General features: G+C 44.2%; 1 protein-coding gene across 21 annotated transcripts in view; it reads left to right on the top strand.

The window, feature by feature from the left end:
- Window positions 1-10074, top strand: part of DYRK1A (dual specificity tyrosine phosphorylation regulated kinase 1A) — a 150065-nt gene extending 139991 nt beyond the window's left edge. For all 21 annotated transcript variants that reach the window (XM_063639276.1, XM_055279688.2, XM_063639274.1 and 18 more), the window contains 3 exons: window positions 184-490; window positions 990-1114; window positions 6803-10074. In XM_063639276.1, coding sequence (XP_063495346.1) covers window positions 184-490; window positions 990-1114; window positions 6803-7423 — 1053 coding nt within the window. In that variant the 3' untranslated portion in view covers window positions 7424-10074. The remainder of the gene's footprint in view (window positions 1-183; window positions 491-989; window positions 1115-6802) is intronic.
- The last annotated feature ends 17574 nt before the right edge of the window (window positions 10075-27648 follow it).

The following is a 27648-nucleotide window of genomic DNA, read 5'->3' as shown; positions in this document are numbered from 1 at the left end:
GTTGAACTGTAACTACCATGCATTTGGGATAGTAATGTATGAAAAGGCAGAGGATTCAACTATGAAGTGTCCTTTTTAATAAAGGCCTCAACATACATATTTAAACATATTTGAAATTAAATTATGTGAGTGTTTACGTATTCCACCAAATTTAGAGAAAGCCTTTCATTTTCTCTCTTACAGGAGTACAAACCACCAGGAACCCGTAAACTTCATAACATTCTTGGAGTGGAAACAGGAGGACCTGGTGGGCGACGTGCTGGGGAGTCAGGTCATACGGTCGCTGACTACTTGAAGTTCAAAGACCTCATTTTAAGGATGCTTGATTATGACCCAAAAACTCGAATTCAACCTTATTATGCTCTGCAGCACAGTTTCTTCAAGAAAACAGCCGATGAAGGTACAAATACAAGTAATAGTGTGTCTACAAGCCCCGCCATGGAGCAGTCTCAGTCTTCGGGCACCACCTCCAGTACATCGTCAAGCTCAGGTCTGTGCTGCTGCGGTTAGATTAGGCTTGGGAATGTTTTCTGTTTTCTTTATGAAGTGGGATTATTTTAAAGTGTTGATTAAATTTGTTAATACAGTGGGGAGCAGTTACTTAAATCTGTTCTTTGTAGTTAGTAGTAAATTCATCTCCCCCAAAGCTCCAATATTTAGTTACGCATGTAATAAATTCTGCTTGGCAGTTGGAAATCTATTTACTAACCAGCATTTTAAATTACTTCTTAAATGGAATTTTTGTCCACATTGCTTGAGTTTTCCCCTACCTTAACCAGACTTCATTGTATTTTAGTTCAGTGGTGGACGAGAGAGAAGCTGGTTTTAGTCAGAGAATATGAAGACTTTGTGATATACTTTCAAGTTAATATTAGAGATTTTGTATGTGTGTGAGTGAATACTTTCAGTTTTAATGGTATAGCTTCAGAGTATAAATTTGAACAAAATGAATTTTAAACTCACAGTTGTTTTGTGTTGTGATATTTCAGGTGGCTCATCGGGGACAAGCAACAGTGGGAGAGCCCGGTCGGATCCGACGCACCAGCATCGGCACAGTGGTGGGCACTTCACAGCTGCCGTGCAGGCCATGGACTGTGAGACACACAGTCCCCAGGTGAGCTCGCACGTGGTTCATTTGCTTGCGTCACCTACCATGCTCAGGTGGAGCAGCCTAGATGCCAGGTGCCTTTAGAATGACCGTATCATTTACCCTAGAGGTTCATGACGTTCTCCTAAGCAAATGTCAGTATTTATCATAGAGAAGCACATTCTTGCAGTTTTCCTCCTCCTCGTCTAGAAGTGGCTAACACTTATTGGGGCCATAACAGTTGTTGTTTTGAACAGTTTTTTTCCTGTGTTTATCTTATTTACCAAAGCAGCATTTTGAGCCTCATGCTTTTTTGATTCCCATTTTATAGTGGAAACTGAGACTTCATGGGCTGAGTAAATTTCCCTGGGTCATGATCTTAATGACTTGACCCTGCTTCCTCCCATGATTTTTTAGCACTTGTAGTCCTGGATTCTGAATCAATTTCTGGATTTGAGTCTTTTTGTTGTTGTTTTGTTTGTTTTGTTTTTAAACCTGTTGAAGAGGATCTAATTTAAGTACTTTTTCAAAATTGGAGTGAAGCAGATGGTGATGGTAAAAATATTTAAATAATCTAATAAAGTTGTAAGTTGGTTCATACCGAGTTTTGCATGATGGTGTTTGAAGGTGAGAGGCCAGTGTAGTATTTGATGGATGAGTAAACTGCTGTTGATGAAGAGTGCTCTCCATTCTTGTGACTAGGGCAGCTGAATGGTGCCAGAGAAAATCCCACATGCAGCTGTTTGTCAGCACTGTTAATACTCACCAACCTCTGCTGGGCAGTCTTACATGTTTTCCAAGTTGTCCCATCCACTCCTAGTTTCAAACTTTTCTACTCTTAGAAACCTTTGCCCTCCCCTTCTCTGTTCTTGCCCAGTCTTTGCTTTGTAAGGAAAAGAGTCTTCAGACAGGAACTGTCTCCGCTTTGTAACATTGAATACATGATCCTGCCTATGTGTGCACTGTCCACTTCTCCTCTACCCCTTTTTTGTTAGAAGCAATATGTTTCTTTTTGCCTAAGGCCAAGCCCACTCATTGCCCTGATCCTCTCTCTCCTGCCGTCACGGGGACTTTGCCCTTTGGTCTCCCTCAGCTCCGGTTGTCTTCACTGTCTCCTCTTTTGGCTTTTTCTGTTGATCAGCATTTCCTCATCCTCAGGCCTCTCCCATCTTAAGCAGCACCTTTGCGTGTCCCCCTTTCTTTCCCTATACTTCTGCTACCTGTGGTCTTTGTCTCTTTACTCTGAAGACCTGTTTGCCTGTTCCACTTAGGTCCTGCCCTCCAGCTCTCCTGCCAGTGTCAGCAGTGACCTTTATTCATGGGTCCAATGGACACCCTAATGCTATCTTTCTGCATTCTACAACTTCATTTGGCAGTGTTGACTTTTCCCCACTCTTTGAAACAGTCACTGCTGGTTTCCTTGGCAGGATGTTCTTCTTTGCCCCCCACCGCCCCCCCCATTTCTCTGCCCTTTCCTTCACTGTCTCTTTGATTTTTTTTCTTCTACCCACCCCTGAAACCTGGGTGTTCTTGAGGCATGACCCATGTCCCTTCCCTACTCCCCTTAATGTTTCCTGGATGATTTCAGCCACACCTGCCAGGGCCTGCAGTTACCATCTTCATGCTAGTTGCTCCTAAGTCTTGACTTCTGACTTAGACTTCACTTCTGAACCCCTAGGGCCTTTCTCATTGTTTACTATAATTACTATAGATGTCACCTTGAAAGTCTCCACAATATGTGCACACACAGCACATAAACTGATGTCATCATTTTCACTTCCTTCCCAACTCTTCTACTTTGCCATTCTTTGTAAAAATGGCCCTAAATTTACCCATTTGCTCAAGTCATAAATTTTGGGGCACTCCTCTCTCCCTCTTTGCCCACACTGAATCAGACAATAAATTATCTGGATTCACCACATCTTAATACGTTTTTATTCTCCACCTTTCACTTTACCTCATTGTTATGACTTGTCTTACTAGAAAGAGTCTTGGAGTGTCTAAAACGGTCTTGGGGTGTCTAATTCCATTCACCTATCAGCACCATTCTCTTCCCTGCAGCCAAGTGAGCTTTCACTAAAGCTGTCTGTTCTTGATATTTTCCTTGCTTTTTTTTCCCCCGAGACGGAGTCTTGCTCTATCGCCCAGGCTGGAGTGCAATGGAACGATCTCTCCTCATTGCAACTTCCGCCTTCCTGGTTCAAGCGAGTCTCCTGCCTCAGCCTCCTGAGTAGCTGGGATTACAGACGCACATCACCATGCTGGCTGATTTTTGTATTTGTAGTAGAGACGGGGTTTTGCCACGTTGGCCAGGCTCGTCGTGAATTCCCAACCTCAGGTTATCTGCCCGTCTTGGCCTCCCAAAGTGCGGGGATTACAGGCGTGAGCCACCGCACCCGGCCTGTTTTCCCTACTTTAAACCAGTTTTGACTTGCCCTTCTACCTGAAATGAAATGTAGACTTCTTACCAAGGCATCGGTGCTTTCCAGGATCTGGTCCCCACCAAGGCCGTTCTTTCTCCTCTTCACTCACCCTGGTCACACTAATTTATTCTTCACTTTGTGTAATATGTCACATTCTCTCTTACTTTTCTCACATTTCTTGTGCGCTCAGCCTGGAACGCTCTTTTCCTCCTCCTTTTGTTTTGGTAACTACTATTTATGCTTCAGGTCTTAAGTATCACTACTCCCAGGGGCTCTCTCTAAATCTTTTAGACTATCCGCCTGTCTTCTTCCCTTTCTTTCTTCCAGATCTATTCCATACAGCAAACACATACAAGAGTAGCATAAGACATGGCATTCTTCCCACCTGGATTTCACAGAGGTCAAGATTTTGCTTCAAATCCTTTTTTATTACTTAATTTTTGAGTGGTTGATATAGTCACATGGTTTTAAAAATAAGTAAATATAAAAGGGAATTCAGCGAAAGGTTTTCCTTCCTTCCATGCCTTCTAGCCCCTCAATTTCTAAACCAGTGTTATTAGTTTATTAGTTTTTTGTATACTTTTTGAGACTTTATACATATTCAAGCAAATACAAGTACATATTCTTCATCCACCCTTTGTACACAAATAGTACCATACCAGGCAAACTCTTTCAAAACATCTTGGTTTTTCTAGTCTTGACATATATTTTGGAGCACTCTCTGTATATCAGTAAATAGCTTTTTCATTCTTTTCGTTATTTGCACAGTATCCCGTCGTTTAGATATTCCGTAAGTCTTTTCACCATTCCCCTATTGTTTGTTTGTTTATTCATTTATTTATTTTTAGAGCTAGGGTCTTGCTGTGTCACCCAGACTGGAGTGCACTGGTACCATCACAGCTCACTGCAGCCTTGAGCACCTGGGCTCAAGTGATCCTCCCACCCCAGCCTCCTGAGTAACTAGGCCTACAATTGTGTCCCAGCACACCCTGCAGTGAGGTCTCACTGTGTTTCTCAGGCTGGTCTTGAACTGATCCTCCCACCTCAGCCTTCCAAAGTGCTGGGATTACAGGTGTGAGCCACCTTGGCCACCAGTCCCCTATTTATTAATGGGCATTTAGTTCATTTCCAACGTTTTTTACTATTTACAAATGGTAGTTTAATAAATAACCCTGTACAGTAGTGTCCCTTCTTATCCAGGGTTCCAGTTACTCCGTCAGTCACGGTCCAAAAATATAAAGTGGAAAATTTCAGAAACAATTTGTAAGTTTTAAATTCTGTTACGAGTAGCACGATGAAATCTCATGCTGTCCCACCCTGGGCGTGACTCATCCCTTTGTCCAGTGTGTCCACACAGTAGATAAGTTACTTTGCTTTGTAGCCATCTAGATTATCAGATCAAAAAATAGTATATATAGAGGGTTTGGTCCTCTGCAGTTTCAGGCATCCAGTGGGGATCTTGGACTGTATCTCTTGTGGATAAGGAGGCACCACTGTACATGTCTCATTCACACATAGACATTTTATCTGTGATACAAATTCCTGAAAGCAGAATGACTGTTGCAAAGGGTAATGTGATTTATAATTTTGATAACTATTGCCAGATTGCCCCCCATGTGATTTTTCTAATCCAGTAACTTGATTAACTTCATATAAAAACCATATAGTATTTTCTGAGAACTCACTGCCAACTTTTCTACTGGTTGTTTTCAGTAGTATCTCTTAAAAGTTTGATTCTCAGACCACCTTCGTTGAATAAACACTTAACAATTTGTGCCAGCCGCTGGTGATAGAGACTGAGCCTTTTGCCTTCCTAGAGCTTACAGTGACACAAGTAGATAAAATGAACGTGAATAAAAATGGCAAGTAGCATTAGCTTTTAAAAAGAAAGTAAGGATAATTTGGTAGAGAAAGACTATTTGTGGGATAGGATGTATTAATTAGAGTAGGCCAAACTCTGATATAACAGATAGACCCCCAAAATATGGTAGCTTAAAGAGTACCAAGTTTCCTTCATTTTTGTGCAACAGTCCAGAATAGGTGTTCAGGTTAGTGGCTGGGCTGTCTTCCAGGTCCTGATCTCCTACCATCTTGTGGTTCCACCCTGCCCTAGGGCCTAGTTGTCTACTGTGTCCAGCAGGCAGAAGGACTTGGGAGGTATTATCTTGTGTGCCAGGCTAGCAGTGACATAACAAGCTTTCATTCACATTCCATTGACAGCTTAGACATATGGCCATCACTAAGTACAAGGGAGGTTGGGAAATGTTGTGTAGCCATGTGCTCAGGAATGAGAAGAATATTGTGCACAACCAGTAGCTTCTGCCACAGTAGTTGAGGCAACATCAGCCAGAGTGGTCAGGGAAGGCTCTGGAACTGAAGCGATGAAAAAGAGATACCCAAGCAATAAGAAAATCCAAGAAATAACATTTCTAGGCAGAAGGGAGCAGCGTGTTACTAGTACACTGAGGCATTTGAGAGATTTTGACCCAGAGGAGGAATGGAAGGCAGGTCTTCTTTGTTTGGAACTCAGGTAGCCAGGGATAGGATGGGTGGAGAAAGAGGTTAGAGAAGTGGGCATTGGCCAGATGATGCAGATCGTTGTATCCATTTGGGATTGTTTTGTTTTTCTAAGTGCAGTGGGAAGTCATTAAAGGATTTTAAATAGGGAAGTGATTGGATTTGTGTTAAGAAAAGATTGTTCCTGCTACCCTTTGGAGAAGGGCAAGGATGGAAGCAAGGAGTTCATTTAAGGGGCTGTTGTGTTAGCGTAGGCAAGAAATGATGGTGGGGATGAAGAGAAGAGGCCAAATTTGGAATCTGTTTCACAGGTAGACTCGTAAGTTCTTGCTCGTGGGTTGGACAGAGGCATTGTTGAGCAGCTAGGTAGATAGTAGTCCTTTATTGAAAGAAGAAAGATGGAGAGAGGAAGGACATGAGGGAAAAGTAAGACTTCCTTTTGGACCTCCCCAGAATACTATCCAGCCCTTTTCAGGAAATATTTGCTGACCCCTGGCATAAACAGTGCTCTCAAGGAAGGACAGTGGCTAGTGAAATAGATGAACCTGTTTAAGGATATAACTTCCTAAAAATTGCAGCTTTCAAGATGAAATTTTTTGCCCTTGAATGTATTTGGGATTTTGTGTTATAAAACTGTCTTAACACGTTAAAAGTTTCAAAAACTCTTTCCCCCTGATTAATGTGATGCTAGTTTGTTAGTGTCATGGCTTTTGATGGAAGATTAAAGCTTGGAAACAGTCCTCTGAAAAATCCTTTTAAAAATCTGTTCTTTCAGGTGCGTCAGCAATTTCCTGCTCCTCTTGGTTGGTCAGGCACTGAAGCTCCTACACAGGTCACTGTTGAAACTCATCCTGTTCAAGAAACAACCTTTCATGTAGCCCCTCAACAGAATGCATTGCATCATCACCATGGTAACAGTTCCCATCACCATCACCACCACCACCACCATCACCACCACCATGGACAACAAGCCTTGGGTAACCGGACCAGGCCAAGGGTCTACAATTCTCCAACGAATAGCTCCTCTACCCAAGATTCTATGGAGGTTGGCCACAGTCACCACTCCATGACATCCCTGTCTTCCTCAACGACTTCTTCCTCGACATCTTCCTCCTCTACTGGTAATCAAGGCAATCAGGCCTACCAGAATCGCCCAGTGGCTGCTAATACCTTGGACTTTGGACAGAATGGAGCTATGGACGTTAATTTGACCGTCTACTCCAATCCCCGCCAAGAGACTGGCATAGCTGGACATCCAACATACCAATTTTCTGCTAATACAGGTCCTGCACATTACATGACTGAAGGACATCTGACAATGAGGCAAGGGGCTGATAGAGAAGAGTCCCCCATGACAGGAGTTTGTGTGCAACAGAGTCCTGTAGCTAGCTCGTGACTACATTGAAACTTGAGTTTGTTTCTTGTGTGTTTTTATAGAAGTGGTGTTTTTTTTCCAAAAACAAAGTGCAAAGCTGCTTGAATCAGAAGGAGATTAACACACTGAACCGCTACAAGAGGGCAAAGCTGACTTTTTTTTTTTTTTAACTTGAAAAGATTGCAAAGGGACATTGAAGTGTTTAAAAGAGCCATGTCCAAACCCATCTTCATGGATAGCTCAGAGGTATCCTCTTTTTGCTCCCCCATTTTAACTTGCCACATCCCAGTCATAGTGGGTTTTTTTGTTTTTCTATTCAGCAAAAGTTAATGTTCAGATGTTGGTCTTGGTCATTTGCCAACTAATTTTAAAGTAAAAGGCACTGCACATAATTTGCATAAAGGGCCCCATGAGGGTGTTTTTTTTTTTTCTTTTCTTTTTGTCCCCCCTCATCCCTTTTTTGTTTTGTTTTGTTCTGTTTTGTTTTGGGTGGGAGGGTGGGAAATTTGGGTTTTTAAGTCCTCTAAACACACTTGGGCACGGAAATGCAGTACTGTAAGGAAGAGGGACCTCCAGCTTCCACAAACACCATCTTCAGCTGTATGAAAGGGACGGTTGTGTTGAAGTTTGTCAGGCACAGTAAGCATGCTGAGTGGCGGGGATCAGAACTCTCCTATCTGAACCTACTGAGGAGCAAAGCAGCAATTACATGGGATCCTGTGGCTCTCCTGTTGTAGAGGCCACAGGAAGATAGGATGGAACGTGACTGGTCTCCTAACCAAGGTGCACTGAGAAGCAATCAACGGGTCGGTCGTGGCCAGTCCTGGGGAGGTCTGAGTGGTGGTCTTTGGGATAACCTTTGGCCTTATGGATTTGGACTCGAAATTAGAAGAGCCTACCATTTCAGATGCAATCACTTTTGGACATGCTTTTGCAGACAGTCCTTAATGCTGAAAACACAGAGAATGGGTAATTCAAGAGGCCTTTCTTTTAAAATAGACTTTTGTGACCCACTAATTGTAAGGTATTGCAAGGTCACTTTGCGTGTGTCATAAAGTTGACTTCCTTATTGGTTGAAGGTCACAGAAGTAGTGGTTTGCTTTGATGGAAATAGCTACAGCTGTGTCCCTTCCTGCTTTTTACTTTTTCTTTTGCTTTTTCTCGGCACGTGGTATCCACCATTTCTTCTGCACAAAGATGTCTTCTGTTCATCCTGAACATTTTTAAAAAATGCAGAATTTTATGTGACTGCTTTTTTGCCTCACAATTATGCTGTGAATTTTACAAAAATTTATTTTCTTTTTTGATAATTTATTGTACCAAAGCTGTTTTTATAGCACATAGATGTCTGTAACCAATAATGTAGCAGTTCTGCACTTTGACACAAGGTGTAACTAGACCATTTTTAAATGTCAGTTGAAAATTATGGCTGTACTATTGCTTAAACAAAACTGGAACTGTTGTTGAATCCATAGCCAATACATTTACAGCAATCTGTGTACTGAACATAATAGATTGACATCTAATTCAAGATTACAACATCTGTTACATTCTAAGTGTGTTCAGGCTTCTGAAGGTAAAGGGACACTGGATCCAGAAGCTATGGAACCAGCAGTTGATTCTTGTATTCCTGATTAACCTACTTGTAAACTTGAAAGCAAGACCTTGATTGCACCAACAGGTCCAGAGTATGAGCGCAAGTAAAGCAGAACTCTCATGCGTGACCTGAGCAGACAGGCTGGTATTTAACAGGTGCCTCGTGTTGAGATTACGCTGCCTTAATGTAACACAGTCTGGCAGTTGCTAAATTTGTGTTCCCATTTTAAATTGACCAATTTTGGGGTGTGACACTTTTGAGCGGTTGAATTGGGAGAATGAAGATAAGTAATTTACCTGTCCAGGATCAAAAGAAGCCTAGAAAAGAAGCAGTAATCTACCTCTGCCGATAACCTGTTTAAGATGACTCAGCAGAACGCCGCGTTTCATTCTATTGGTCAATTCCATGTGGCTGACTAGGTCATTTTTTTTTTCTGAACAAAAGCAGGTTTTTACATGTAAACAGTGACAAAAGAAAGGCTAAACACTATGTAAATGTGAATGGAAACTTGGAAATATTCATTTTTATAAACTACAAAAACTTTTTGTTGTTTATCAGGAAATCCATATTTATTTTGTAATTAACTGTCAAGCCTGTGGATGATTTTTTTGAACTTGGTAGTTCATGAAGGTTTACAGTGAATAAAAGGATATCATCTTGAGTATAGCAATATCAAAAGGAATTCAGTAGTTACTGCTGTTTAGGAATATAAGGTTAAGATATCATATGGGTCAGGTCATTTTTTTTTCTGTGCTGGTTGCCACATCTTAGCAAGCACCAAAAAACTAAAGCAGTTTTTAAACCTATATTTACATAAAGAAAATCATAAAATCCAATGCTTCTGCATACTGTGTTATGTTACAGTCCAGTTTTGTGTGCTTTACTACACAGTTTGGTTACAGGACTTCTGTGCATTGTAAACATAAACAGCATGGAAAAGGTTAAATACCTGTGTTCAGATTGTAAGATCTAGTCCGGACTTGCTGTGTATATTGTAACGTTAAATGAAAAAAAGAACCCCCCTTTGTATTATAGTCATGCGGTCTTATGTATGATAAACAGTTGAATAATTTGTCCTCAGACTCTTTACTATGCTTTTTTAAAATTAATTTAAGAAAAATGTAAACATAGTAAAAATCTTCCTATGCAATTAACCTGGTCCAGGTCTGGTAGGTATACTATCAAAGTTGAGTTAAATGTGTAAAAAGGAAACTATTTGAGATACATTGACATAGGCATCAGCAATCTCTGAAAGTAAAAATTGGAGGTTTAACAGATGATTTTGATTTTTCACATTGATTTTTTTATTTGAATACTTACATAATATTTTTGTGGTTCAAAATGCTCATATTTTAGTTGGTAGCATTTCGAATGGATGTGAGGGTCTGATGGTTTTCTCTGATATGCTTTGACGTGCTTGGATGAAGGAGGGAATACGAATACTCATTCTTCCTTCCCCAAATCCTCATACGGGGACATATCAGAATTCTAGAATTCTTGCCACTGTGATTCAGTTGCTAACCTAAAGTCTTCTCTTTTTACAAATTCACCTGCTTTAGTATATATTAAGGTGGCTTTTGAAAGGCAAGATACTTACTTAAAAGTTAAGCATGAGTCTGTAAAATTAAGATTGGTTGCATAAAGTTGAAGTTAACCACATGTAAGAAAGGAAAAGTTCCATTAGTTTTCTTCTTAGTGTGTGAGAATTTTACCTAGGCACATGGATATTGGGCTGAAAAAAAAAAAAGACATTTTTATTTAAAACTACATGTAAAAAATCATGAAGGATTCAGTAATTATGTTAGGCTCACAAGTGACCACTGAGTTTGCCCCTGTACTGCTTCCCAGCTTTTGTGGTGTTGAACTTAACAGTTCTGTTCTTCCAATAGGGAGATACATAGTCAAAATACAAAGACAAGAGAGCAGGCACTCAGTTCTAGGCCAGTTTCTCAGTTTCCTTTGGGCCTGCCTTTATTTTGATAGCCGCAGAATACAAGTTCAGATGCGATCTGGTGCATTCTGGGTGGTATCCCCATAGACAGAATACAAGTTCAAGACTCATTTTTATGTCCATTTTTATAGTGGTAGACTGTATGTAATAGACCAGATGGTTCATTCCAAATACGTGACTTGGTCTTAGTGCCATATATGAAGGAAGTTTGAAAATGTAATGGGGACAAAAGCCGTGCGTGACTTTGGTATACCCAGACTTAATTCAGATTAAAAGTGTGCTAGGGATGTCTGTTGACCAGACGTTGGCAAACCTTTGGTGTCAGGGAGAGTAGAGCAGAAGTTCTGATTTTCATAACCCTGGTTCCTTATCTAGGCCTGTTTCCTTGCGTGAAAACATACATCATCAAGTAATTTGTAGTACAAAGAACGAGAAGAAACCCTAAGAAGATAGCTTATTTGTTATCCTCCCTTTTAATGAGTAACCTTAATCCAAATGAATCCACTGAGAACCAGCCTGTGGATGCCTACTGGGCTTTCACCCTGGACCAGGAATTTTTGACGTATGCCTGTGTTGAAGGCACTGGATGCTTGTTTTGTGGAAGACGTGTTCATTGAGGTAAGTGGCTCATCGCTTGGTGTATTTGGCTCTCTTCGGCATTATGCATAGCCAAGGTCCCAGATTTTGGCTGCTCTCAGTGGGTGTTCTTGCATCAGAACTTTAAAAAAAATAACACTGCCTTAACACTGAGAGTGTCAGGTATTTGTCAGTATTTATTTCTAATTTCCTACTTTAAATCTTAAGAGACAAAGTGTTTCTCCAACCGGACACTGGTTTGAAACACAACTAGAATGCTACAGGTCTCTCTTCCAGTATGCAGCTGCTTTACCTGAAAACTTTTCCCCATAATTTCCCATCTTTAGGGTATGTCCCTGTTACCAGGTGTGGAATTAATGTGGGTAAATTTCCATTTCAGTTGAATTTCCTGCCATCCCCAGCAAAACCTGTGAATCCTTCAAAGCATAGAGGAGGCAGAGACAGGCCTTAAACCGGCTTCCTTTTGCTTTTACCTAGTAGCCTGGTTCAGTCCCAGCTGAGTCCTGAAGGAGCACGGTGCTAGAGCCTGAGTCATGTTGACTAATAAAGTGCATTAAGTTTGGGTCAGGCAAAGTGGTGGCAAAAGTTCATGATGCGGGACAGAGGAAACAAGTGAACAAGTGGAGCCCAGCTCTGTTCACATGGGAGGCCGGGCGATGCTGGCATGGGCGTGGTTGGCTGAGTTCTCATAGCTAGAGAAAGGCCGTGTAGGTATTAGTGCTTAACGTTTTGTCTGTTCGAAAGACCAGCTATTTGATCATCTTTCCGATTAAATTTCTAAAATGGCTACTTTGGGAATTTTTTTCTTTATTCCCGTAAAGTTTTGCTTCCATTATATACTCATTCATTAGTCAGTGTACTTGCCCTTGAATTCCGTATCTGAAACTGCAGTCACGGGAGATTCAGAGCCAAGGGCAAAATAAAGTGGCATGCACTGGGTGTGTATGGTAGTTCTGCACTAGGGTGGCCAGGAAGCAGCCAAGCAGGTGTGCTGGGCAGGGGGTTGTTAATGAACACCCAGGCAAGAGGACGGGCCTGAGCCTGAGTGTGGCCAGCAGAAAGTGTTGCGTTGCTTAAAAGAGACCCTGGGATGGTGAATTTGGAATCATCCTCCACTCACTGTTGCACGGAAAGACTGCAGAGAAGGGCACTGCTGGGGTGGGGTTTGTTAACTCCCTCTGAAATAAAAGAAAATAGTGGCATGAAACGGCTAAGTTTTTTTAAATGTTATTTCTTTAATTTTAGAGACAGTGTCAGGCTTTGTCATGCAAGCTGGAGTTTGGTGGTGTGATCGCAGCTCACTGCAGCCTTAAACAACTGGGCTAGGTGATCCTCTGATCTCAGCCTCCCAAGGAGTTGGGGCTACCGGTGCACACCACCATGCCTGGCTGTTTTTAATACGGGGTTTTGCTGAGTTGCTCAGGCAGTCCTCAAACTCCTGGCCTCAAGTGATCCTCCACCCTGGGCCTCTCAAACATAAATAGGCTGGGCGTCGTGGCTCACGCCCGTAAAGATTTAAAGCGGAATGCAGTGAAATAGCATGAGAAAGAGCGTTTTGATGTACATAGCAGACAAGCCTTGTTCTGCTGAAGAGGTGATGCCACGAGGTGGGGAGGAGCTCACTTCAGGCACCACTCCCACTTCCGTTGCGTGCAAATCCAGGAAAGAAATGACTAACGAACTCTAGTGATCTCAAACTGCTACATCAGTACTCATCAATTTAAAATGACTTTCCAGCCTTGCTGCACACTAAACTCATCTGTAGAACTTTATAAAACCACGGATGACCATCACACTGGCAGGATTTTAGATTCAGAGTTGGGGTGGGACCTGGAGCTCTGTTTTCTGAAACTATGCGGGTGATTCTGAACCTGCAGCCAGGCAGGACTCTGGCAAGAAGAGGCATGTGGCTAATATGACAGAAGTCTGAGTCCAAAGACTTTTTTTTTTTTTTTTTGAGACAGTCTTGCTCTGTCTCCCAGGTTGGTGTGCAGGGGTGCGATCTTGGCTCACTGCAACCTCCATTTCCCAGATTCAAGCGATTCTCGTGCCTCAGCCTCTCAAGTAGCTGGGATTACAGGTGCACACCACCACACCCGGCTAATATTTGTATTTTTGGTAGAGACGGGGTTTCGCCATGTTGGCCAGGCTGGTCTTGAACTCCTGACCTCAAGCTATCCACCCGCCTCGGCCTCCCGAAGTGCTGGGATTACAGGCGTGAGCTACTGCACCCAGCCCCAAGAACATCTTGAAATGGAGTTTGATTACCAAAGTTTACACAGAGTAATGGATAATTAAAATTTACAATTTATGGTGCATTATACAATGTTATAAACAAGCCTCCGAGAAAGGCAGAAATTGCCAGATATAAGTATATAAAACTTACACAATTTGTTCCTTTTTGTCTTCTTCCCTTGTGGAGATGGGTCAGTGTGACATCCTATTCATTAATAGCTCTCAGATGTCCCATGAGAATGGCACATGTTATTTCCCAACAGTGGGAATGGAATTGGTTCCTTTATATCTCAGTCTCATTTGGTCTTGTAAGCTGGTGAAGGGTTTCCCAGGGCACCAGCCACCAGCTCTGTATAGTAGTTACAGTTTCCCTCTCTAGAATCCCAAAGAGGTTCAGATCCCACTGCTCTGCTCATTGGCTTCGTGACCCTGGGCACGCTGCTTTACTTGCCCAAGGATCACTGTCCGCTTTGTACAATGGAGATATCTATAGTGTCCCCTTAGGAGATACTGTGCACACCTCAGTGAGGTAGTGTCCGCAGAACGCATGATGCCTAGTATGTAGGAAGTGTCCAATACATATAATATGTGGCTAAACAGAGCAGACTCAGCCTGAATGGAACTTCCTTTTTCTACGTAAATACACCAAACAATGCAGGGAAATGAGTTCCACAGTGTTCTCCGTGGAAGGCTAAACAGCATTGCTTTCCAGCTGACTTTTATTTTTGGAGTCTGGGACTAGGTGTTAACATTCCTTTACTAGTTGGTTTTGCGTACCGCACAGTCCCTGTATCTATCTAAGAATTTTGAGGTTTGTTGTGGGGAGTTTTTTTTTTTTTTTTTTTTTTTTTTTTGAGGCAGAGTCTTGCTCTGTCACCCGGGCTGGAGTGCAGTGGCGTGATCTCTGCTCACTGCAAGTTCCACCTCCTGGGTTCACGCCATTCTCCTGCCTCAGCCTCCCGAGTAGCTGGGACTACAGGCACCCACCACCACGCCCGGCTAATTTTTTGTGTGTATTTTTAGTAGAGACAGGGTTTCACCGTGTTAGCCAGGATGATCTCGATCTCCTGACCTTGTGATCCACCCGTCTCGGCCTCCCAAAGTGCTGGGATTACAGGCGTGAGGGAGTTTTTCGGTAGTTTGCTTTGCCTTGATAAAATATATGATATTTAAATGTTTTATAAGGATGGGTTTTCAGTAGAATTTTTCTATACAACCTCAGGGAGACTGCCTGGAGGAATAACTGTGGTAAGGGTCTATTTTTGAACAGGCATTGTCATTAGACCCTTGTGATCATGTGTCCAGGGGCCACTCCCCACCCTTTGCTCCCACTCCAAGGAAAGTCTGTTACATTTTTAGCCTTCAGAGGTTTGATGTAGATAGGGAGAGATGAGGGTGACAAAAATCAGCTCTTAAGTTTATAAATAAAGCAGGGTTATTATCGGTGAAGCATTTGGAACGTGATAGGTTGTAACCCACGTTTTGAAAGCAGTAAGGAACTAATTGCTGCTTTTTTTTTCCTCCTTTTTTATTCTGTTGACTTTGTTGATAATATTAGGTGACTACATCGAGCCTGGGTTCTCTCAGTGTTAGCCTGTTATTCCTAAAGTATCATCCTCTGCTTGTATCAAATATAAGGACAAAAATGTCTTAGGATAAAAGTCTGTTTGTTTGTATTAGACTATACATGATTTGCATTACAATGGGCCGTGGATTTGGATGGATGATGAAGCTGAAACAAGGGATCTAATCATGGGATTGAACTGTTTAGGTAGATAAGATACTTCTGGGAGAAGTAAATTGGATGAGCTTTTGTGCCTCCCAGCAGCTCTGGGTCTTGTCCCCGGCCAGTCTGGGCAGCTCTGCGCTCAGAGGCCTTTGGCACGATGGGTCCTCCCAGCGGGGGCTCCAGCGCTCACCGCTGGATGAGATCTACAGGGCTCAGTGCGCTTGGAGTCCTGGATTCCTCCAGGACTGCTACTGTATTCTAATTGAGTGGTGTTTTGCTCTTCACAGAGTGCTTACACGGGATTCTTACCTTCTGACTGGAGTGTCACCCTCACCCAGGAATGTGGGTGCTGGAGAGACGGGCTACCTCTTTCTGTAGGCGGATGTTTCTGAAGGCATCTCCCACTGATCATGTAATGGCAGCTACTTAACATCTTCTGTAGTCTTGAAGAATTCAGATTAGGAGCTTGTCCAGGGAGGGCTCCCACGTGCGTATTCACTAATTGTGGTCTTTCTCCCCAGCTCGGTTTTGTCTGCGTATTAGAGTTCCGACCATCTTCACTAGAAGTGGGGGCAGCTAGCAGTGACTAGATGCAAGAAGCAAAACAGTAAATTTCCTTTTACTGGCAAAATTAAAACAGTGAACTTGAAATATCTCCCCTACTTCCTGCAGAGACACTCTGAATCAAAGAAAACAGTCAGTACTAACCCTGGAAACAATTTAAAAATGAACAAAAAGTCCTATCCTGAAGAAGAAGAATGTCTTATCAGCAAATGGTCTTGGGACAGCTGGTGTGAGGACTATATAAGAGAAATCAACAAATATTAATTGAACACCAGTCATGTGCAAAGCACTTAGCTAGGTCTTAGGGATGAGGACAAAAAGCATGTCACATTTTGTTCTTGTAAGTGGGAAAGATAAGTAATTACAAGTAAGCCAAGTGTTTTTTAAAAGAGTGTGAACAGAGACCTTATTCTAATCCAGAGAGGCTGTGAAGTGCTGTTTTCCCAAGGAACTGAAGTTCTAGCTGATACCTAATGGAGGAATGGGTGTTATCCAGGTGGGAATGCTCTAGAATCTAGGAGAAGACAACAGGCCATTCGAAGGCGAGGAGCCTTGCCAGCATCAGTTTATAAGTGGACAGAGTCAAGAGCTATTTAGGAAGGAGAGCCGACAGACCTCAGGGACTGAATGGATGCTGGGAGCAGGGGTGAAAAGGAGAGGAGTCAGGCTTCCTCCCAGAGTTTGAGGACTTTGAGTGCTAAGGGCTTGTAGGAGAACTATGTGGAGATGTCCAGTAGGCATCTAAAAGAATAGATGGAGGAGGGGAAAGTCGGGCCTGGGAATGGCCAATTTCTGGTCATTCTCATAGGCAACTGATGGTGAAGGAGATGATCTAAAGGGAGATGGGAGGACAGCCTAGGATACTTAAATACGAGAATCCTGTATGTTCTAAAAATGAGCATCGTTGCGGCTTCCTCAGCCCTAGATTGGGTTTTAGATCTATCAAGGGATAGAAGATTGTCTATCTTCTTGCTGCCCAGTGTAGTCAGTGGACTGATGACATTAGCATCACTTGGGTGCTTGCTAGCAATGCAGAATCTCAGGCCCCAGCCCAGACCACTGGATGAGAATCTGCATTTGAACAAGGTCCCCAGGTCATTCATGCATACTCAAAGTCTGAGAGACACTGCCCCAACACCTCACTTTATAGTGAGAAAACTTAACGGGTTTAAGCAACTTGCAGAAGATGACACAACTGACCAGTGACTGTCTTCTAGTCAGGCCTCTTTCCAGTTCTCCACCCTGGCCTTGACTTTCGAGATCACATACCAAGACCTTCAGCTGGATGGTCCCTGTAGCTGCTGTGGCCACTAGAAGCAGAGTTAGGGGCGAGACTAATATCAATTAATGTAGACACTAGGCTTAGGGCTAAGGAAAATGTAGTGAAGGATGACTGTATTGTCCTAATGAACGACCATGGTGCCTAAAAAATTTTTATTTTGGCAAAACCGTCCATGAATTTGGAGATGTTGAACAGGTTTCTCTCCGACAATCTTCTCTTTTAATTGTGAAACTAGAATCACTTCCAGGAAGCTCTGAAGAATCAAGTATGAGCGATGCAATGCTGCTTCCTCCTTCCTTCTCAAAAGCCTGCTCTTTGCCCATTTCCCTGTTCCCAAGGTCATTTTCTCCCCTTCTTGTTTCCAGGATCCACAGTTCCTGCTCTGCTTCTGCTTTCCCCAGTGCCGGTTCAGGCTGTCTGCAGCAGCAGCTCCAGGGTGCTGGGACACTGCTGGGTGATGCTCCACAGTGTGTGCTTCCCCATGTGGCTTCCACAGTCCCCTCTTGCTTCTCCCACATTAGTCTTCATAGATTATTCTTCATCAATTCTTAGTTTTATTTTTTAGAGATAGGGTCTTGCTGTGTTGCCCAGGCTGCAGTGCAGTGGTATGATCTCCGCTCACTGCAGCCTCCACCTCTCGGACTCAGGCGATCCTCCTGCCTCAGCCTCCCAAGTAGCTGGGACCACAGGCGCATGCCACTGTGCCTGGCTAAATTATTTTATTTTTTGTAGAGTTGAGGTCTCACTTTTTTGCCCATGCTGGTCTTGAACCCCTGGGCTCAAGTGATCCTTCTGCCTCAGCCTCCCATTATGGGCAGGAGCCACTGCACACAGCCGATGAATCTTAGTTTAGGCCCCTTTCTTTGTGAGAGGGGGCCCCAGGATTATGCCCCTGAATTAAAAAAAGCTGGGAGGCTCTCCAGGACCCTGAACAAAGGTGGAAGTAGGGTTGTAAATGGAATAAAAAATAAGAGAGATTCATTATGTTCTAATGACTATCAGGGAAGCTTTAGTTTTTGTCTCCCTGAAGCATCAACCTGCTTTCCTGCTGCTGTTATCACATCCTTCCAGGGCTATGGGCTGTTCAGGAACAGGAGAGCTCTGGATGAGCAGGGACGACTTTGGCTTCTGTTTCCTGCCCATTGAAGATTAGGCATCAGCAAGGTACTCTCCTGTTTTTGTATGGCTCACCAAACTAAGGGCGATTTTCACATTTTACATGGCTGAAAAACATCAAATGATATTTCAGGACACAGGGAAATCATATGACATTTAAATTTCAGTGTCCATAAATGAAGTTTTATTGAAACATAACCACATTCATTTGCAAGTTGTCCACGGCCACTTTGGTGCTACTGTGGCAGAATTGAGTAGTTGCTGCAGAGACCGTATGATGAGAATATGTGGCATTCTCATCATTTTGCTCTGCTGCTCTGTGCAATGTAAATTGCAGTGACACAGTTATAACTCAGCAGCATTTTGAATGCCGTTTGTATTCCCATGCTACAACATTTTATTTTTTTTTACCAGTATATACAAGAAAAGTGGATTTCAAATATCATTGTGCTGTTAAGGTACAATGGAGTATGAGTTGTTACTGAATTAGGCAGCAAAGTACAATGACATGGTAGCTGTCCTAAGGAACACAATACAACCAGGTGCAGTGGCTCATGCCTGTAATCCCAACGATTTGGGTGGCTGAGGTGGGAGAATCACTTGAACCCAGGATTTGGAGACCAGCCTGGGTGGTACAGTGAGAACCCCCATCTCCACAAAAAAATAAAAAAAAACACAAAATACATGTTGTTATTTCCCATCTTAGCACTCATCAAAATATTTCTAATTCACAAGAAACAATGGTCAGAAAAATTAGAAAATTTAAAGCTGAATATCTCATCACAGAATTTATTCACAAAAATAAAAAATAAGTGAAGCTACAACCAAAGTAAGTTTCAGATGGCTCATTTGTTAGCCAAGCAAGGAAAGTCACTTATGGTGAATTAATTAAATCATGCTTGATTACTGCAGCTGAAAAAACATGCTCAGCGAAAGTAAACTTGTTTATTGGCCTTTCCACAATAACAGTTGCTCAGAGTTGACGTTAGGAATGACATCAGTAGTCGATTAAAAAACAAGGCAAATGGTTTTGAGTGGTTTCCCCTGACTCTCATGACAGGAGTCACCATATGTTATGCACACTGCTCCGTTGTTGCTGTTTATTTGAGGAGCCAATACCAAGCTGGAAGTAACTGAAGAATTGGCCTCTATCAATAGTCTTATGTGGAACAACTACTGGCAAAAGTATTTTCAAAGTGAGAAAGCTGGTCAGGTGTGGCGGCTCATGCCTATAATCCCAACACTTTGGGAGGCCAAGGTGAGCAGATCACCTGAGGTCAGGAGTTTTGAGACTTGCCTGGCCAACATGGTGAAACTGCATCTCTACTAAAAATACAAAAATTAGCTGGGCATGATGGCATGCACCGGTAATCCCAGCTACTCAGGGGGCTGAGGCAGGAGAATCGCTTGAACCCAGGAGGTGAAGGTTGCAGTGAGCTGAGATCACGCCGCTGTACTCCAGCCTGGATGACAGAGTGAGAACATTGTCTCAAAACAAAAAGTTGAGAAATTCAGTACAGCCTGAAGTGGAATCTGCTAAGATGTGTTATGACTGTTGGTAGTGGAAATATATGTGTGTATTAGTCCATTTTCATATTGCTATAAAGAAAAGCCTGAGACTGGGTAATTTATAAAGAAAAAGAGGTTTAATGGACTCACAGTCCCACATGGCTGGGGAGGCCTCACAATCGTGGTGGAAGGTAAAGGAGAAGCAAAGGCACGTCTTATGTGGCGGCAAGCAAGGCAGTGTGTGCAGGGGAACTGCCCTTTATGAAACCATCAGATCTCATGAGACTTACTATTATGAGAATAGCATGGTAAAATCCTGCCTCCATGATTCAGTTACCTCCCACTGGGTCCTACCCATGACACATGGGGATTATGGGGGCTACAATTCAAGATGAGATTTCTGGGAGAAAAAGTGTGGAAAAGGCAAAACCGTGCCTGGGAGCTCCTGCAGGAGGCGCCCCAGGACACCAGGACGCTGCCTCTCCAGCGGGGGTTTGCAGTTTTCTTGGTCCTGTGTGGCGTGTCCTGCCTGGTTCGTATTTCAGAGAGAAAGAAGGAGAATGAAACAGGTTTGGTTCACAGCCAATTTCAGGCTCACCATGTCTTCAGACATTATGAGGCTGAGCTTCCGGGGTCCAGCTGCACTTTGGATTACAAAGGAGGGGCGTTGTGGGAATGGACAGGAAGGGAGTGGGTCTCCTCCAGTGGAGTTACAGCAAAGAACGGGGGACTTTGGGGGCAGGCACGTGCTTTGGTTCCAGGATGCGCTATTGTTATTACCTACTGTCTTTTAATATCACCTTCTAGTTCACACGATCTCATTAACCTTCAGAACAGCCCAGGGCGGTAAGTCGGACCATTCCCGTTTTATAGATGAGGACCCCACATTGGTCAAGTGGCTTGTCCTCGATCACATAGCCACAAAGTGGGAGGGCTGAGGCTCAAAACGGGTGTCTGTGAGCTTCACAGGCGGTAAGGCCGTGTCTACACTGCCGGGGCATGCATCCCGGGGCTGCCCCTGTCGCGCTATCCAAGTGCACGGGGGATGAGGACCTGACAAGGCCATTGATTTTGCAGGAGCTTCCTGAACTACTCCAGCGTGAAAATCTTCCAGAAGGATTCTCCACAGGGCAATGAGGCAAGAAATTTACAGCTTAGCCTGATTAATGGGCCAGGCAGTTAAGAGTTCTTTGCCAAGCTATGAGCATAATTTAAAGTCATCACGGGAGGAGGAAAGGCCCCATAACTCACATCCTTAAAGGGCCCTTAGAACAAGAGACACGCCGGATCACTGAAAACATCTCCACTCCTCGCGCCGAAAGAGATCGGCACGTTTCTGGGTATTCTGGTCAAAGAACAGGGAGTCTGGATTAATATACACGGCAGAAAAAAGCGAAGAAAAGACACACAGGTCGTATATTTCTGACTGATATTCCGTTTGTTGTTTTCGGAGGGACTTGATATTTATTTAACCACATTCTCACTTGACACGCCCCTTCCCCACACCTTGTAAATGCCGTCCTCTTTAGCCGAGTCATTTTTCATCACATAGAATTGAAACGTTGCCAGGAAGGCAGTTTACGAGATTGTAGAAATGGTGCTAGAGAAAGCAGCGTGAAAAGAGGCCTAGAACGTAAAAGTAGAAGATGTAGTTAGATTCCTGGCCCTTTTGCCATGGGCTGGCATGGGACCATATCAAGGTACAATTGCCATGGGAAAATGATTTTAGGAACTTCCCCTGGTCTCTCTGGACCTGTTTCTTCCTCTGTAAAAGAAAGAGTTTGGACAAATTGTCCTCTCTGGTTTGAAAGTTCTGTGAATTCCTTGCAATCTGACAACCACAATCTTATCATTACTCAGCATCTGGAAGTAATACTTCCCTGAAACCCCCAGAGCATTTTATCTATATGTTAAAAAATGATATTTATCACTTTGTATCTCAAGTTCTAGTTATTTACGAGCATTTATTTTTTTCTTATTCCTCCCCAACTGGACTATGAGTGCTTTTGGCAGGCTGTCTTTTTCATCCTTGAATTCCCCAAGCCCCAGCACAGTATCTGGCCTGTGGGTGTCACCTAATAAAGCTCTGAGTGTGAAGGACAAGCAAATGAATGAGTGGAGATGGTCTCTGCTCACTCTGTCCTTAGGTGGGATGGCTTGATTTAGAGTTTTTCTTACAAAGCATACATTCTTTCTGTTTGATATAATTTATGTGTTTCAAAATGAGGAGTCAGAAATAGATTTCATTTTTGCAAGATACTATTATTTTAGGAGAATCATATAAAAATCTTCCCCTGTGGTGTCTCTTTTCCCCACATCAGACTTTAAAACAAAGCAACGTGCTTTTCAAGGATTCTGCAAGATACAGCTCCACAAATTCCATCTCGGTGGCTTTCTTCTCCCTGCTGATTGTTCAAGAACAATCCACTCTCTTACTATGGAGAGAAATGCCCACTGATGTTGGGCCTGAACAGGTGGGCTGGCTTAGGCCCATGCAATGGTAGCAAATGGCACGCAAGCGGAGGCCTCAGATGTGCTAGCGTGGTTTTCCTTGCCTCTTGTGTGTCTGCTTTTTATCCTGAAAACAACTTAGAGAAGAGACCAGAACCCAAAATGCAGCCTAGATCAGCCCAGCACAGTTGACCTGCAACACGGTGATAAAACGGTCATGAGATACTGGGTGTTGGGACTGTCTGTCACGCAGCATTATTGCAGCAAGAATTGACCAATACCGTTACCAGCGGCAGCTGGTACCAGGGTCTGCAGCAACCTCAATTCTGGCTTCCTCAGAAGAAAGAGTTCTACTGAGGCGCGTAAGACAGAGGGAGAGACCAAGGTAAGTTTTAAAGCAGGAGTGAAAGTTTATTAAGTTTAGAGCGGAATGAAAGGAAGGAAAGTACACTTGGAAGAGGGCCAAGCGAGCGCCTTGTGAGATAACTGCCTTGTTTAACCATTGACTTGGGGTTTTAGATGCTGGCGTGCTTCTGGGGTCTTGCATCTCTTCTCCCCGATTCTTCCCTTGCGGTGGGCTGTCCGCATGCACAGTGGCCTGCCAGCACTTGGGAGGGACCGCGCGTGCAGTGTGTTTACTGCGGTTGCACGCATGCTCACTTGAGGCATTCTTCCCTTACTAGCTGGGTGTTCCTAAAAGGTCACCTACCAGTTAAACTCTGCCGTGTTGCCTCTTAGTGCACATGCCTGAGCCCACTCACCAACTCCTGATCACCAGTTTCAGTTTTTTTCTATCTACTGAAAGACTGCCTTTCCCGGCCCTGGCTGTGACCAATTGTTATTTTAGAGAGACAGTTACCAACCGCCTGACCGTCACCTAATGGTCACCTGACATTCCTGGTGGGGAGGGGACCCTCTCCTGCCCTGCTCATGTCTGACTAGCTAACAACTGCAACGATACTTCTGATTTCATTTCATCTTTGCATGTGTTTACTTTCCCCACCAATTCTTTATCTCGTTTTCTTTGTGCCTTTTGAGATAGAGACAGATGCACTGCTTGGCTTGGACATCTATTTTTTGTTTTGTTGTGTTGTGTTTTATTACACTTTAAGTTCTGGGATACATGTGCAGAATGTGCAGGTTTGTTACATAGGTATACACGTGCCATGGTGGTTTGCTGCACCCATCAACCCGTCATCTACATTAGGTATTTCTCCTAATGCTATCCCTCCCCTAGTCCCCCGCCCCTGCAACAGGCCCCAGTGTGTGATGCTCCCCTCCCTGTGTCCGTGTATTCTCATTGTTCAACTCCCACTCATGAGTGAGAACATGTGGTGTTTGGTTTTCTGTTCTTGTGTTAGTTTGCTGAGAATGATGGTTTCCAGCTTCATCCATTTCCCTGCAAAGGACATGAACTCATCCTTTTTTATGGCTGCATAGTATTCCATGGTTTATATGTGCCACATTTTCTTTATCCAGTCTATCATTGATGGGCATTTGGATTGGTTCCAAGTCTTTGCTGTTGTGAACAGTGCCTCGCTTCATTGCCCAGGCTGGAGTGCGATGGCAACATCTCAGCTCACTGCAACCTCTGCCTCCTGGGTTCAAGCGATTCTCCTGCCCCAGCCTCCTGAGTAGCTGGGATTAGAGACATGTGCCACCACTTCCAGCTAATTTTTGTATTTTTGGTAGAGATGCGGTTTCGCCATGTTGGCCAGGCAGGTCTCAAACCCCTGACCTCAAGTGATCCGCCTGCCTTGGCCTCCCAAAATGCTGGGATTATAAATGCGAGCCACCCCACCCGGCCGGACATGTATTTTTTTATAGCGACAGGACCATCAAGCAGCTTCTGCAGACACAAGCCCGCAGCTGGAGAACTGAGTTTGGCATCTCTCATTCTCTGTGGTCATGTCTGCACTTAGTTTGTTGTTCTTTATACTTTAAAATAATTTGAAACATAATCTCTGGAAATGTTACATGATTTACCAACGTTTCTTTAAAAATCGACACTTCCATCATACATCACATTTTATGGAATCAGAAGTTCCAGATGGCTCTTCCTTGCTGAAACAATGGCTAAAATAAACACTTTCATATAGGATTAAGAAATTTGAAAATTAAAATAGATCTAAAGTAAAGGCATTTTTTAAAAATGAGATGAAATTCACATAATATAAAATTAACCCTTTTAAAGAAGGGCATTCGTAGTCTTCATCTATTCTAGTAGGTAATAAGCTACTTCTTTCATTTTAAATTTTATGACAAACCATAATTCAGGTAGGCCAGAGTCAGAGGAGGGAGGGAAAGGGGGAGAAGAAGCCCAGAGCAGCTGGAGAAAAAGGAGAGAAGGTGGGAGGACTGAGAGGGGAGAAAGCTGGGGAAGAAAGAAGCTCCAAACGATGAGCCTGTGGCTGCCTTCTGCTCACTGCCCTGTGTGTTGGGGGGGTGGGGGCATCTAAAGCAGACCCCATGCTCTGTGTGTTCTGGGGGTGCACTGATGCTTCCCCAAAACCATTAGTTAAAGCAGGAATTGGATATCCATATTCCCAGCTGCATATCATCTTGGAACTAGTGGAGGAAAAATGGAACTAACGACGTGGTTTTTAAGGCAGGAGGTTAAGACGTTGAAAGTCCTTGGCTTGGACACAAGTCTAAAACTTACCTCTTTGCTCAGGCTTGAGGCAGGATGGCTCCTCATCGCCCCCCTCCCACAGCACGCACACCCTCCGAAGATGGGATGGGCCACCCTTGGCTGTCCCCGCAGGCCAGTCCCCTGCTGTCTGCTGCTTGGATCTGATCCCTGCATAAGTACACAAGCATGTGTCCCTGGCTGTGGTCCGGGGGTCCCTGGGGGCGTCCCTGAGACTCTTTCAGGAGTCATGCAAGGTCAAAACGATTTTTCATAATAATGCTAACGCGGTATTAGCTGTTTTCATTCTCTTGCATGTAAAGGAGTTTTCCAGTGGCCCCATGACATGCAAGGGGGAAACAGATTGAAGGCAGACGCAGACCTGGGATCCAGCTGGCTCCTGTTCAGCCAGACACTCACGAGTTTGCAAACATTTAAAACAATGCCATTGCACATTTTTTTCTTTCAGAAAATATATTTATATTTCATAAAAATGTTATTCATATGAACCTGTAATGGCTTTTATATTTTAAAAATGTCTCTGTTGTAACATGGTAAAGAGTGATCGCTGTGCCCCACATTCACAAAAGCTCGCTGGAGTCTTTCCAGGACTCTTAAGACCAGGAAGCCCGAGGACTGTTGGGGAGCAGCCGGCAGTGCTTCTGCAGTTTCCTGCTACACATCCCACGTGAAGCCTTGTGCAAATAAAAAGATGGCAGGAGGGCCCCCTGGGCGGTGTTCAGGCTCTGCTCTGGGCGAGGGTCTGAGGGGCTTGTGCTGCCGGGTTGGCTGTTGGTGGGGAGCTCTGTGAGTGCCGTGCCTTCCCAGTGCTGGGCCTTGCAGGCCTCCTGCCTGGGACCACCCCCTACCCTCATAAGGCCTGGTGCCTTCAGGCCACCAGCCCCAGCAGCACCCTAAGGCCCACCAAGGGGGCATTTGCACTGAGAGGCTGAACATACAAATGGACAATGGTGAGATGGGCTGCATAAAAATAAACTCTGACCACAACTTCTGCAGTGACCTGCTGGGTAGCCAGACCACAAGCTCTGCAGCTGTTGGCCCCAAATGGCCAGGACTTGGTCATCGATGGCCAGCTTCTGAAGTTTTGCCACTGCTTCCAACTCAGGAGCAACTAGTAAAAGGCAATGACTCACTGTAACCCATCCCAGAGAATGCCCTGCTGCGGCCAGCTTCCCTGCAGGACAGCCACCTGTGGCCTCCCCTTGGTCACTCCGCCTGTCCACACCTGGCTTGGCTTTGAGTCTGTACCACAGGCAACTGTAATGGGTAGCACTGTGTCCCCCAGAAATTCATATGTTGAAGTCCTAACTAACCCCCCGTGACACAGAATGTGACCTTACTTGGAAATAGCGTGGTGGCAGATGTAGTTAGTTAAGATGAGGTCCAATATAACTAATGTCCTTATAAAAAGGGGAAATGTGGACCCAGGGACACACACAGGGAAAACATCACGAGAGGATGAAGGCAGAGCGGGGCTGATGCTTCTATAAGTCAAGGGGGGCAAAGACTGCCAGCATGCAGCAGAGCCAGGGACAGGCCGGGGGAGATGCTTCCCAGCACCATCCGTGGCAGCTGGTAGACCTTAATCTTGAACTTCCAGCCTCCGGCACATTTGTACAGGCCACCCAGTCTGCAGTACTTTGTCACGACAGCCCCGGTCAGCGGCGGTGGCTGACACCCTGGCTGCAGCAGGCTTGTCCTCATCTGGGTGGGCTTTATCTGTCTCTGCAGCCCCCACGCCCCTGCTGTGGGAAGAACAGGCCTTGAGGTGCAGTTCGCAGGACCCCAGGCTTTGAGTCAGTTTTGGAGAGGGCAAGGCTGATGGAAGCCTTTTTGTGGGCTGCAGGTGTTCAGTCTTAGAGACATGGCCTGAAGGGTCTCCTGACATGGTCTAGGGAGGCCTCCGTGCCATCTGCTTTCACCTCTGTGTCACCAAGACCCCCCTCGAGGCAGCCTGGGCCTGGGCTGCCAACCACTGAGCAGGTCTCAGCCTCAACCCTAGACGCTCACAAGTGGGAGGGAGCCCTGGTGATTCCCGTGGTGTAAAGACCCTGGGGTTGGCTCAGAGGTCTTTATTTGGCCTTGCGTGTGCATGGCGAACCAGCGCCTCACTCCTCCTGTCGCAGGCTGAGGCCGTGGAAAGGAGTTATTTTGAGATCAGCACAGCCTGTATGGATAACAGTAATAGTATTTCATTGCTAAAGTTGTGTGAGAAATGTTGGGTTGGGGGAGAAGAATGGAGATGAGTTTAAAAATAGAAGGCTGTAATTAGCCAAGCATGGATTTCTTCTAGAAGGCATCAATTACTACGGCAACCACACGGCCCAGATTGTCCAGAGCGGTTTCATTCTATGGGACCGGATTCTTTTCAGTAAATGTGATCGGTTCCACGTGGAAAGGTGATTTGCTGTCATGGAGGTGTCCGATGTTACACATAAATTAGTTCACAAATCCAAGCCAATGCTTTGTCCTATCAGGACTCTCTTTATTTTGCTATTAAAATGCAGTCATTTTGCCGGTGGTCTTTTCCTACAGGTTAAGAACTATTCATGTAGATAAGAATTC

The sequence above is a fragment of the Symphalangus syndactylus genome, chromosome 5 (genome assembly GCF_028878055.3).
Source record: "Symphalangus syndactylus isolate Jambi chromosome 5, NHGRI_mSymSyn1-v2.1_pri, whole genome shotgun sequence".
Lineage (NCBI taxonomy): Eukaryota > Metazoa > Chordata > Mammalia > Primates > Hylobatidae > Symphalangus > Symphalangus syndactylus.
The sequence above is the reverse complement of the archived record's forward strand: the minus strand, read 5'-3'. Positions and strand labels throughout refer to the sequence as shown.